The 14,020-nt window shown below is 43.4% G+C and overlaps 1 protein-coding gene across 2 annotated transcripts in view; it reads left to right on the top strand.

Moving 5' to 3' along the window:
- Positions 1–538: 538 nt before the first annotated feature.
- Positions 539–14,020, top strand: part of DDX10 (DEAD-box helicase 10) — a 288,484-nt gene continuing 275,002 nt past the window's right edge. The window contains exons 1-4 of one of the 2 annotated variants that reach the window (XM_081545393.1): positions 539–847; positions 11,143–11,203; positions 12,202–12,332; positions 13,362–13,520. In XM_081545393.1, the coding sequence (XP_081401519.1) occupies positions 662–847; positions 11,143–11,203; positions 12,202–12,332; positions 13,362–13,520 (537 nt within the window). In that variant the 5' untranslated portion in view covers positions 539–661. The remainder of the gene's footprint in view (positions 848–11,142; positions 11,204–12,201; positions 12,333–13,361; positions 13,521–14,020) is intronic. The other variant, XM_081545394.1, reaches the window with a different exon arrangement.

Below are 14,020 nucleotides of genomic sequence, written 5' to 3' on the forward strand. Positions count from 1 at the left end.
ATCTCTTTCAGAATTTTCCACAGTTTATTGTGATCCACACAGTCAAAGGCCTGTCAATAAATTGGTAGGTGTATTCTTTACCACTGAGCCACCTGGGAAACGCCCTAGATCCCATATTTAGAGGGTAAAATAACTAACACAATAGCAAATTATTCCTCTCCCTGGGCTGAAATATGAAAAACGAGGATCACAATTCTAATTCACAGATTTTGTGTATGCGTATGCTGGGGGTTGGGGGTGGTTGTTAGCCCGTGGTTTGCTAAGAAAAAGGCAGGGCAAAGTAACAGCCTTTTAAGAGTTTAGTTGTATGACGTCACCATAGTAACAGCAATCTGGCTCGTGCGCCTATTTAAAGCGACGGCGTGCTTTAGGAGACACTCAGCCCCGCCCTCTTCCTCAGATTGCCCCGCCTCCATTTCCACCCGAGACTGATTCGCTCCGCCCCCGAATTCCCAGTCGCCAATCACCATCCAGTTTTTTCCGGCCGTGGACCGCGCGTGCCCCGGTTTTAAAAGCCCGGGGGCGGGCTCCTGGTTTCGCGCCTGCGCAATCGTCCTCGCGCCCCACGCCGGTTCCGCGTCCTCTCAGTGCGTTATCTCCGCGCCTGGCCGGAGCGGTGTCGAGTCTCACCGAGCTGTGGGCTGTCCCCGCCGCCGCCGCGATGGGAAAAACTGCGGACTCTCTGGCTACGGGAGCCCGGCCCGACCCGGTGCGGAGCTTCAATCGTTGGAAGAAGAAACACAGCCACAAGCAGAGCCAAAAGAAGCAGTTGAGGAAGCAGCTGAAGAAACCCGAGTGGCAAGTCGAGCGCGAGGTTATCAGCCGCCTCATGCAGAATTACGAGAAGGTGAGACCGGTGGCGGGGAGGGGGCGCGGGGCCGCACGGGCGGGCGGGCTGACCGGGCAGGGCCTTGCCTGGGGAGCAGGAGAAGGGGGTGGGATGAGAGGTGTCTCCGGGGGCCCTGTTGAGGCCACAGGTGGTCTGCTGGGTGCCACAGCCCAGGCCTCCTGACCGACCAGGCCGCCCTCTGGCTCACTACAGCGGTTTTGATAAAATGGGGAAAATGCAGTAGTGCTTAACCATAGGGAGATTAATTGCTCTAATAGTTATCAGTTCAGTTCAGTTCAGTCGCGCAGACGTGTCCGACTCTCTGCGACCCCACGCCAGGCCTCCCTGTCCATCACCAACTCCCGGAGTTTACTCAAACTCATGTCCATTGAGGCGGCGATACCATCCAACCATCTCATCCTCTGTCGTCCCCTTCTCCCGCCTTCAGTCTTTTCCAGCATCAGGATTTTTTCAGATGAGTCAGTTCTTCGCATCAGGTGGCCGAAGTATTGGAGTTTCAGCTTCAACATCAGTCCTTCCAGTGAATATTCAGGTCTCATTTCCATTAGGATGGACTGGTTGAATTTGCAGTCCAGGGGACTCTCGAGTCTCCTCCAACACCACAGTTCAAAAGCATCAGTTCTTCGGTGCTCAGCTTTCTTTATAGTCCAACTCTCATATCCATACATTACTGGAAAAACCATGGCTTTGACTAGACGGACCTTTGTGGACAAAGTAATGCCTCTGCTTTTTAATCTGCTGTCTAGGGTGGTCATAACTTTCCTTCCAAGGAGCAAGCGTCTTTTAATTTCATGGCTGCAGTCACCATTTGCAGTGATTTTGTAATGTTCATAAAAATAATACAACCTAATGGAAATAATGGCACATTGTAAGCCGCTCACCATGTGGTTTACATTAATTATTTGACTTGATCTGAGGTATTGGATCTTATTTCCCTTTTACAGATGAGATAGTTGAGGATCCAGGAGAATAAGAAACTTGTCTTTAGCTCTCACACATAGTAAGTGGTGTGGAATTGGAACCTATACGCATGTCTCTCTGATTCCAAAGCCTTTGCTTTTAACCATTATGCTAGAATTGCATCTCTGAACATCACCCATCCTTCCTATACTTATTTCATTTTCTCAACTGAAGGACAACAACTTGTTTCATGTCCCCGTCTGAGAATTGCCATAGAAAAGCTGGATTCCTGATCTGTTTCTGATACTTGACCGTCATACAATGTAGCTGATGGTCCCAGATGAGCATCCCTGTAGTTATCATTTTTACTTCTTGACTTCTCTTACCTGCTCAGGCTCCTTGGGACTGCCACTACCCTTTCTTTTCCTTCCCCCTAAATTCTGTGTCTGTTGGCCTTCACCCACCTCACTCAGCCTTTCAGTGATTGCTTCTTTTTAGTGCAGTGTAATCAGGGATTTAACATACGGGACATATCTGGAATTAAAGTCATCATGTGTCATGCTGATATAGCTTTTCTTTAAATAACCCTTAGATCAAAAGTAAGGTTAGATAAAACTTAGAGTTTGTTTTGGGCTTATGTGTATATATATATATATATATATATATATATACACACACACACACACACACACACACACACACACACATATACGTATACATATATATATATTGATATATACTGTGTGTGTGTTGAACATGCACGTGCACCTCACCTTTGCTCACCTGATGAATGACTTTGGGCAAGTTACTCTGCTTCTCTTTTCTTGTCTTTAAAAGGAATAATAGTATCTACCTTAATTAGTTATGGGTATTCTTGTTATTGAATCTCTAAATTGTCTGACTCTTTGTGACCCCATGGACTGTAGCCCACCAGGCTCCTTTGTCCATGGGATTCTCTAGGCAAGAGTACTGGAGTGGGATGCCATGCCCTCCTCTAGGGGATCTTCCCAGGTGAAACCCAGGTCTCCCACATTGCAGGCGGATTCTTTACCATCTGAGCCACCTTGGAAGCTCACTATCTCTTGGAGTTTCCTCAAATTCATGTCCATTGAGTTGGTGATGCTATCTAACCATCCTCTGCCTCCCCCTTCTCCTTTGCTTTCAGTTTTCCCAACATCAGGGTCTTTTCCAATGAGTTGGCTCGTCGCATCAGGTGACCAAAGTATTGGAGCTTCAGCATCAGTCCTTCCAGTGAATATTCAGGGTTGACTGCCATTAGGGCTGACTGGTTTGATGTCCTTGCTGTCCAAGGAACTCTCAAGAGTCTTCTCCAGCACCACAATTCGAAAGCATCAATTCTTTGGTGCTCAGCCTTCTTTATGGGCCAACTTTCACATCTGTACATGATACTGGAAAAACTATAGGTTTGACTAGATGGACCTTTGTTGGCAAAATGATGTCTCTGCTTTTTAATATGCTGTCTAGGTTGGTCATAGCTTTCCTTCCAAGGAGCAAGTGTGTTTTAAATTCATGATTACAGTCACCGGCCACAGTGATTTTGGAGCCCAAGAAAATAAAATCTGTCACTGTTTCCACTTTTTCTCCTCCTTCATGTTTGCCATGAAGTGATGGGACTGGATGCTATGATCTTAGTTTTTTGAATGTTGAGTTTTAAGCCAGCTTTTCCACTCCTTTTTCACCCTCATCAGGAGGCTCTTTAGTTCCTCTACATTTTCTACGATGAGAGTGGTATTATCTACGTATCTGAGGTTGTTGATATTTCTCCTGGCAGTCTTGATTCCAGCCTGGGATTCATCTAGCCTGGCGTTCCGCGTGATGTACTCTGCATACAAGTTAAATAGGCAGGGTGACAATATATGGCCTTGTACTGCTTTCCCAAGTTTGAAAGTTACACGTGGTTAGTAAATATGCATGTAAAGTGTGCTGCACAATGTCTGACACATAAATTTTCCATATATTACCTGTTATATTTTTATTAGTACCACTGTATACACAGCACCTCAAGAAACCATTGGAAGGTAAATTACTGTTAGATTATATTTTGGGCCCTTCTTCATCTGACTGGAATTGCTTCTAGAGGAGAGCCTCAGCCCTTACTTGTTCTCACTCTGTTCTGTTCTCTTATGTAATCCCAAGGCTTATTTCTGTGAGTCCTTGTATTCTACCCAGAGCTGTTCTGACTTCATATCATTTTTTCTGCCCCTGATGGTGCTGGACTTCTTTATTTAACTGTGTTATAAAATACCTTAAATGCCACAAATCTAAAGCTGAGTTCATTATCTTTTTCTCCTAAATTCACAGTCTTGTATATTATTTCCATATTGCCACCACAAACAAATTAACCACAAACATGGTGACTTAAAAGAGCAGAAATTTATTCTGTCACAGTTCTGGAAGCTAGAAGTCTGAAATAGTTTAACTGGATTGAAATCAAGGTGTCAGTGGGGACACACTCCCTCTAGAGGCTGTAGGGGAACTTCCGTTTCTTGCCTTTCCTAGCTTCTGGTGGCTGTATTCCTTGGTCTGTGGCTGTGTAAGTCCAATTTCTGCTTCCACAGACCCATTGCCTTCTGTTCTGTTTCACATGTACCTATGTCCTTTTTTTGTAAGGGTGCTTTGATCATATTTAGGGTCTACTCAGATAATCGAGGATAATCTCCCCTGACAAGATCTTAATCACCGTGCAAAGTCACTTTTGTCATGTGAGATACATATTTGGGGACCGTTATTTAGGCTACCATATTTGGTGTGCTAAGTTGCTTCAGTCATGTCCGACTCTTTGCAGCCCCATGGACTGTAGCCCGCCATACTCCTCGTCCATCAGATTCTCCAGGCAGGAATACTGGAATTGGTTGCCATGCCCTCCTCTAGGGAATCTTCCTGATGCAGGGGTCTAACCTGAGTCTCTTATGCCTCTTATATTGGCAGGTTGGTTCTTTACCACCACTGCCACCTGGGAAGCTACCACATCCTGGCCCCACCTTCTAAGCAGAGTGCTGAGCTGGAAACTAGGATTAATCTCGGAGATTTCCATCTTATCACTCACATTCCGTTAGTCACACTGGTGATCAGCCCTGCTTCTTCAATTTCTCTAATGCTTCTCCATCCCCGCCACCATGCCTTAGTTCAGGCTCAATCATCTCTTGCCTGGGTTACCACAGGAGCTATTGCTTGTAACGTGGGTCAGCAGACAGGACAGAATAGTCAGTTGTTTTAGTTTTTCAGGTTGTAAGGGTGAAACTACTCAACTCTGCCATTGTAACAAAAAAGCTTGCCTTATAAATACTGAAGCAGGCATAGCAAACCTTCAGTTACTAAAGCAGGTGGTGGGGTTTGTCCCTTAGGTCTTACTGCTTTCTAATCTAGTCTCCATATTGCTGCTAGAATGATTCTTTCCGAGACAAAATCCCAGTCCATTGTTACTCCCGATTAAAGCCCTTCTTGGCTCACAATTATTTTCAGGAAAGTGTCCAACACTTCAACATGTCAGCATATTCTAGTCCAGTGAAAGGGTAAGTTCCTTATGATCAGGCAGACCTGGTTTAAATCTCACTCAGCTTAAGTGTTTTACTAGGCAAATTTCTTAATATCCCTGTGTCTCAGTTTCTTTATTCAACAGAGATCGTTAACCACTGAGAATGCTGTACGGCTCAAATGCAGTAACGCATATAAACCAAGTGGTGTGTGGTGGGCACCCATGAAAGAGCAGCCTGCGCTGTTGTGAGTCGGCCAGACTCCTTGGTGTTTCCACTGCTTGCAGTGAGCATCCCATTTCTCCAACGCTGAGGACACCTAGTTGTCCTCCAAGATTTACCACCAACTTTTCTTCCTGACCTCCGCAGGTAGGGCTAGGGCTGCTGTGTGTAGCTTTTCGTGTGTGCCTTTATTGTATCATCAGCAGGCTGTGATGACTGCCTTTAACTTCTTTGTCAGCTCTTCCACTGGACCATTGATACACTCCCTTTGCTCTCCCCAAAGATGGGTCCCACAGTGCTTGTCCTTAAGAAGGCCCTTACTGTTTACATGTTTGGTGCGCGCTGACCTTTTCCAGGTGACTTTATTCTGCTTGGTAACATGGGTCCATTTGTTTTGATCTCTTGTCTTAATAATATTTACTAACATTTGTCAAGCTCTTATACATGTTGACTTGCCATATCCTTATAGCAAACAACCCTATGAGATTGTTCCCATTATATGTTATGAAGCTTTAAGACACAGCAAGGCTAAATAATTGGCACAACGTTAAACACTAAGTGAAAAACTTCTAATTCAGGAGATATAGGCCTGATGCCAGGGCTCCAAATCACCATGCTTTACTGCTTTGCATGCAAATGTTTAAATCCCAGTCTTTTCACTGAATTGAAGGAGCAGTTTTTTCCTGCCAAGTATTGTTTTTATTTTTTTTAATTTTAGAAATATTTTCTTAAGAAATAAATGCAGTATGAAATCAGTTGCCTGGGTTAGCAGTACTGGGATACAATCAGAGCAGGTAAAAAGGGGCAGATCCTTAGCGTATGGCTTCTGAGATGGTAGAATTTGTGTGTTACAGTTTTATTACATTGGACAGTACACAGGTGGTGTTTAGTACTTCACTGGTGAAATACTGAACAATTTGATTCAGAGGCATTTGGAACAATTTGACAGGTAATTGTTGAAGCTTAGGTAAAAATCGGTGGGGAAAAAAAATACCAGTCTGTATCCCTAGGGAGGTGGGGTGGGGTTGATACATTTTGACAAATGTAATGATAGTAAATATGTGCAGTGGAGTAAGGGGATAGTGTAATTAGGGGGAAAGGTTCAGTTTTTCTGTGCAGAGCCCATTTTGGCCCTGTGATTTAGAGAAAGGTTTTTCCTCTGGGCATGCTACCCTTCCTCTTGGTGGTTGCAGCCTTAGGCCTGGCCTGTGGAGCTGAAAGTGGGCTGAATTTCAGCTTCCACACTTCAGCCTTACCAGATGCCTTTGTGTAGGGCATGGACTGTGTAGCAGTTGTATAGCCATGAGTGTAGCTAGTTCTTGAGTGATGTTTTCTCCTGGTAGAAAAGATTGGCCACGGACATTGTAGGTGGAGGGAGGAACATGAAGAAAAACAAAAAAATGTGAAGATGTGTGGTGTTCTTTGAGGGGGACCTACTCCTTGGAATATGATATATATTCCAGAATTGGCCTCAGATGAGGTTGAAAAAGGGAGTTGCAAGCAGACTAAATGGCTTTGAAGGCTGTAGTAGGTAGAATAATGACCTTCTAGAGATGTCAGCATCCTAATCCCCAGACCTGTGATTAAGTTACATGGCAAGGATTGCTGACTTGAAAATGTGTTGACTGATCTGGATTATCCAGGTGCACCCAATGTAACCATCCAGGGGTCCTTAAACATGCAGGAGGGAGGCAGAAGAGTCAGTGTCTGAGCACTGTGAGGTAAGAGATTTGACTGACATGCTGGCTGGGTTGTCAAAGCTGTAAAGGGGACCATAAGCCAAGGAATGTGGGCAGCCTCTAGAATCTGGAAAAAGTAAGGAAATGGATTCTCTCCTAAAGTTGCCCAAAAGAATGCAGCCCTCCCAGCACCTCGATTTTAGCTGAGTGAGACTAGTTTTGGCCTTCTGACTTGCAGAATTGTAAGCTAATAAATAAATGTTGGTTTAAGTCACTGTTTTTGGTAATTTGTTACAGCAACAGTAGGACTAATATACAGAAGTTATGTTTAAAAACTTTATTTGGAAGCAGTGATGAGTTTCTGGGGGGCAGTTAGACACTATGTCCAAATTGTAAAGGATCTGGAGGCTAGGCTGTTGGTATAGTCTAGATCTTGGATCCTTTGAGAGGCAGATACCAAGATGGGATTAAGTGAGTTGGAATTTATTGGGGGAAAGTGTAAAGGGAAAGGAGAAGGCATGGGAATAGGGAGGGAAAGGAGAGAGGAGAGAAAGGTGGGTGGGAAGCACTCAGGCTGCAGCACTGTGTTTAGCAAGCTTCTCCTGACAGGATGTCCTCGAACCAACGTTGCCCTTCAGAGGGACCCCCTATCCTGCGGGAATGGCTACCTCTGTGGTGCTTGGTCATCAGCTGGGCACAGGCCAGGCAGGCATGACTTTTGCAGTGGTGGCTCTAGAGGGGTGACAGCTGGCATTTACCAGGCAGCTCCGCGTCCACAGTGGGAACTCTGGGTGGCTAATTTCTAAGGCCCCATATAGGGCCTGTGTTCTCAAGGGGCTGATACAGAGCTGAGGATTGAACCTTATTGTGAAATGTTGAACCGTTTGTTTTAGTTCAGCAACTGTTTTCACTTGCTGAATGACTCAAGCTCTCTGCCCCTGGGATTCATTTAGATTTTTATTGTAATCAGCTATGCTGTATAGGAACTCTGCTTTCTAATCTATTCTTTTTTCTTAATCAAAATTTGGTCTGGTGTGATTTGGAATAGATTGCTTTTTTTCTCTTGATTGCAATAGGTGGAATATTCTAGGAGGTTTTAAATACTTTCTTCCCTCATGCTTTGGGATGTAAAAGCATCATTCACTTTTGTGAGAAATGAGACAGTTGGAAGAAGTAAAGGAGGTGGGTTGAGTAATAGCCACCCTGTTCTCCCTTCCTCTGCCCCGTTTAACTTTTCCACCAATGCTGAGAAGTTCTTAATAAGTACTGTCACTGAAACATCTGTTCTTTGATTTCAAAAGAATGATGATACAGATTTTAGAGGCTGTATGATTTTTCTGGACATCACCAGATGGTCAATACCGAAATCAGATTGATTATATTCTTTGCAGCCAAAGATGGAGAAGCTCTATACAGTTAGCAAAAACAAGACTGGGAGCTGACTGTGGCTCAGATCATGAACTCCTTATTGCCAAATTCAGACTTAAATTGAAGAAAGTAGGGAAAACCACTAGACCATTCAGGTATGACCTAAATCAAATCCCTTACGATTATACAGTGAAAGTGGGAAATGGATTCAAGGGATTAGATTTGATAGAGTGCCTGAAGAACTGGACTATAAAGAAAGCTGAGTGCTGAAGAATTGACGCTTTTGAACTGTGGTGTTGGAGAAGACTCTTGAGAGTCCCTTGGACTGCAAGGAGATCCAACTAGTCCATCCTAAAGGAAATCAGTCGTGAGTGTTCATTGGAAGGACTGATGCTGAAGCTGAAACTCTAATACTTTGGCCACCTGATGCGAAGAACTGACTGATTTGAAAAGACCCTGAATGCTGGGAAAGATTGAAGGCGGGAGGAGAAGGGGATGACAGAGGATAAGATGGTTGGATGGCATCACCGACTCAATGGACATGAGTTTGAGTAAACTCTGGGAGTTGGTGATGGACAAGGAGGCCTGGCATGCTGCAGTCCATGGGGTTGAAAAGAGTTGGATATGACTGAGTGACTGAACAGACTGATGATTTTTCTAAGAGCGTTTTTTTCCCCCCTAAGAAAAGAAAAGGATGAAGGTAAGGGGAAAGAGTTTTTTTTTGTTGTTGGTAGGAACCATAGCCATCTTCTGCTGTGGCCTCCAAGTGTTCTTTGGACTGTAATTGACAGTTTTGTAGAACAGGGCTTCCCTATTAGCTTCCCTGATAGCTCAGTTGGTAAAGAATCCGCCTGCAATGCAGAAGACCTGGATTCCATCCCTGGGTTGGGACGATCCCCTGGAGAAGGCAAAGGCTACCCACTCCAGTATTCTGGCCTGGACAATTCCATAGACTGTATAGTCCATGGGGTCACAAAGAGTCGGACATGACTGAGAGACTTTGACTTTCACTTTTAGAACAGGGGGGCAGAATTTTTCTGTAAAAGGCCAGATGGTGAATATTAAGTTTTGTGGGCCATAGTATATAAGTGAATGGTTGTAATTGTGCTCCAGTATAACTGTATTTACAAAACAAGAAAGTAATTGGATTCGGTCTATGGGCCATGGTTTGCTGACCCTTGTTCCAGAGCATCAGTGAAGTAAAAACTTTTTGTTTTTTTGGTGACTTCTTTGTAAGTGTATATGTACAGCTTTGTGTGTGTATGTGTGTTTGTGTACAGCTTTACGTTGTAACAGTTGGTAGAGAGCTGGAAGAGCTTCTTTCTTCCAGACTTTCCCTCTAGGAGGTTGATAAACTTTAGAAAGGTGTGCACCGTGGTGCATTACTTTGTGCATTACAAAGAGTAGCCCACTTTGCCTGTGGACTGTATCTTTGATGGGGATTAAAGAGTGTGTTACCCATCTAGCTCCTATAAGCGTTCAACTTGCTCTGAAAACAGGTTTTTAGCTAATAGCACAGGTGCAGGCTAGAGTGTCCCTGATTTTAATGTCCAGTTTGGGAAATTGCCTCCTAGTTTAGGTTCCTTGATAGGACAGGATATTATTTGAGTAAACTTTTCTCCTTTTGCTGCTCGTACACTGATTTTGCCTCCTGTCCAGTGTTATCCAAAATGATGTGTAGGGATTCGGGCAATGCTTTAATGTTTGTCTTACATCATTTGAGGCCAGAGAATAACTCTGTCTGGGCTATATTAAGAATCTTGGAAAGGACGATATGTGGACTAAAATGAAATACAAGCTGTCATCCCTTTACTTCCTGGAGTGTAATTTAAATAAATGAACCTTACAAATGCAGCCTTCTCCTTTTGTGGATCATGTAATTTGGCAACATGTTCCCATATCTGAGAAGTTCCTGCTTTCAGAAGCATCTGCAATAAAATGTAATCCAGAAATTGGGTTTATGCTAATAAAACAATATCAGTGATGAACATTAGATAATGTAAAGTTAAAGGGCAAAATGTTACTTATTGTGGCTTCAGATCAGGACAGAGACACTTCCACTAGTTATTGTTAAATAATACTCCCCTGTCAGTATACCCCCAAATGAGGAGTTGTCAGGTTGAGTTTGAGAGGTTTGTGCTAGCAAGATATGTTTCTGCACCTAATTTCAGTTTATTCTCCAAAGTGTGTAAAGAGACCTATTCTCATCGTGGTCTTTGGTGTATAGTCATTTTGCCCCTTACTTCCTAAACTGATATTCTTTGAAGAATGGGGGGGCAGTAAATTTTCTTCCTAAAATTGACGTGATGATGACTTACTGTGTTGTTAACATTTTAGAGGTTTTCGAGGATATTGAAGGTAGTAGTGTGTGTATGTTGAGTGAAGTTTTTTTCTTTAAAAAAACTAGAAATGATTACAAAGTTACATTTTTGATGATAGGTTCCTCAAGGCATATTTTTTCCAGAAGGAATGATGGTTTCTAACTAGAGTGATGATTGAATTTATTCCTGTAGTACAAAAGATGAGCTAAGCAGCACAGTTTAGACAAAAATTAGTTTTGTTGCAAAACAAATGAATTATGCGGTATGTTATTTTGTCTTGTCTAATGTAGTCCTCTTTTACTTTCCAGATAAATGTAAATGAAATTACAAGATTTTCTGATTTTCCCTTGTCCAAAAAGACGCTGAAAGGTAAGTTCATAGTGATCTTGGGATATGTTGTTGGCTTTCTTGATGCTTTTTTAAAATGGAAAAAAGTTTAGAGAAAGTTTAACCTGGGAAAAAATCTTATTTGGCAAATAGTTTTGATATCATGAAAGCCTGTAACAAGAAACAATTAAATTTTTACCAATTTGTCATTCTCATTCTTTCTGGACTGGTTAAGAAACAGTAGTAAAAAGCCAAGGTGCCAGGGCCTCCAAGTAATTAAAATGTAAGTTAAAATAAGCAAGAGTCAAACAAAAGTGTGGCACCTTTTTTTTTTTTATTGATTTACTAGTGCCTCCAGAACAAAATAACAGACTGTGGCTTAAACAATAGAAATTTATTTTCTCATAGCTCTGGAGGCTGGAAGTCTGTGATCAAGGTGCTGGCAGAGGTGGTTTCCTCCGAGGGCCATAATGGAGGCGTCTGTTCCAGGCCTCTCTCCCTGGCTTAGGGATGGTCAGCCCCTGCTGCTTCTTAAAGTAGTCGTCCCTCTGTGTACTCACACCCCTACTGTTTGTTTTTGTGTCCAAAATTTCCCCTTTTGTGAGGACGTCAGTCAGATTGGATTGGCTTCCCTGATAGCTCAGAGGGTAAAGCATCTGCTTGCAATGCGGGAGACCCGGGTTTGATCCCTGGAGAAGGGAATGGCTACCCACGCCAGTGTTCTTGCCTGGAGAATCCCATGGACAGAGGAGCCTGGTGAGATGCAGTCCACAGGGTCGCAAAGAGTTGGACACGACTGAGCAATTTCATTTTGTTTCTTTCAGATTGGATTAGGGCCCACTCTAATGGACTCATTTTAACTTAATCACCTCTTCAATCACCTGTCTCCAAATACAGTTGCAGTCTAAATACTGGTGGTTGGGATTCAACGTATGAATTCTAGGAGTGAGGGGTGCACAGTTCAGCACCCCTGAACTGTGGATGCTCACATGCATCAGGGATGCTCTAAAGTGTCATTTTCTTCCCATCTGTACTGGCAGGTTTGCAAGAAGCCCAGTACCGTTTGGTAACTGAGATACAGAAGCAGACCATTGGGTTGGCTTTGCAAGGTAAAGATGTCCTCGGGGCTGCCAAGACTGGATCTGGCAAGACTTTGGCCTTTCTTGTTCCAGTAAGTAATTTTTTCATATTAGGTCAGGTCCTTTGTTACATGATTTTAAAGCATTCTGTGCCTAGATAGAAATAGATAATTATGTGAAGAGTTGTTTGGTGTTGGGTTTCCCTGGCTAGAATGCTGGCTTTATCAGACAGGTGCCACATCTCTCTTGTTATCTGTTGTATTCCCCATGTCGTAATATAGCACCTCGCACATGGTGGGCACTCCATCACTTACTGAAGGAATAAACTGTTATATGTGTTCACAAGCCTGAATTCCTGATGGATATGGGGTGTTCCAGGTGGCAGGTCAGAGTGGTTCTGCTCTGCAGTGAGCCTGGTGGGGTGGCAGGGAAGGCTGTTTCTGTTCTCTTGCAAACTTGCAAGTTGCATTTATGCTTGCTGCTTGTTGAGGATAAGGCTGAAATATGCTCACTTTAAGGAAATTGAGTCATTCATTGAGATTTTTCCAGGGCATTGTCTTTTATAGCAGTAAAACAATAGAGCCTCTGAGGAATTCACTTCTATCTGTTATGTGGTTGGTCTCATAGTTTTTAATTTCTGCTGAATAATCAACTCAGAAAAATCACATTTGTTTTTTAGTTCCAAGTGTTACAAAATCATTTTTCTCTTGAGTCCTAATTTTATATAGCAATATCTCGAAAATTCAGTCACAACTGTAGCAGTTACATAGAGTTTATTTTAATGTGGTTTCTGTTCAGAAAATGGTGACAGATATTTTTCTGAAACATGTTTTAATGGCCTGTGGGCTGTACAGACCTTCCACTGATGGCCAGTCTCCTCGTGGTGTGTCTCTGGTAGCAGCTGAGCTGCCGCAGGGCTTCTATTCTTTCCCCTGTGACTTGGGGAAGGATGCTCCTGATGGATAGAAGGAAAAGAAGAAACAAAACAAACGGTTTCTTCTGATTGAGACTTATGATGATATGCTTTCTGCTTGGAAGGTGCCTTTGATTTGGAGTGGCAAGGCAGTCAAAAAGCTGCCTCTCTGAAGGACTTATTGAATGTGATTTTGTTCTTTTTTGAGGTGCTGGAAGCCTTGTATCGTCTGCAGTGGACCTCAACAGATGGGCTAGGGGTTCTGATTATATCACCTACAAGAGAACTGGCTTATCAGACATTTGAGGTTCTCCGAAAAGTAGGGAAGAATCATGATTTTTCAGCTGGCCTCATCATCGGTGGAAAGGTTTGTCTTTTTATCCTTGTCCTTCTTTCTTTCCTTCTGTGCCTTACGTTGGAGCACTGTGGCAGTTGATCAGGAAGCGGTGGAGATTTCATATGAACAGACAGGCTGGCCTCCTTCCTACACAGGAGGTGGTAGCATCCTGGTGTGGTCACTATCATCTAGAGTCTTTGAGTTTTGCAGGTTCAGAAAGTTTGTTTTTTCAGGGTATCTGGACTGATCAGATTCTCTGAGATTAATGAATTCCAGTTCAGTTCAGTTCAGTTGCTCAGTTGTGTCCGACTCTTTGCGACCCCATGGACTGCAGCACGCCAGGCCTCCCTGTCCATCACCAGCTCCCAGAGTTTACTCAAACTCATGTGCATTGAGTCAGTGATGCCATCCAACCATCTCATCCTCTGTCACCCCTTCTCCTCCTGCCTTCAATCTTTCCAAGCAAAAGGGCCTTTTCAAATGAGTCAGTTATTTGCATCAGGTGGCCAAAGTATTGGAGTTTCAGCTTC

This window comes from Giraffa tippelskirchi, chromosome 11, assembly GCF_054371585.1.
Source record: "Giraffa tippelskirchi isolate mGirTip1 chromosome 11, T2T-mGirTip1v1.2.pri, whole genome shotgun sequence".
Classification (NCBI taxonomy): domain Eukaryota; kingdom Metazoa; phylum Chordata; class Mammalia; order Artiodactyla; family Giraffidae; genus Giraffa; species Giraffa tippelskirchi.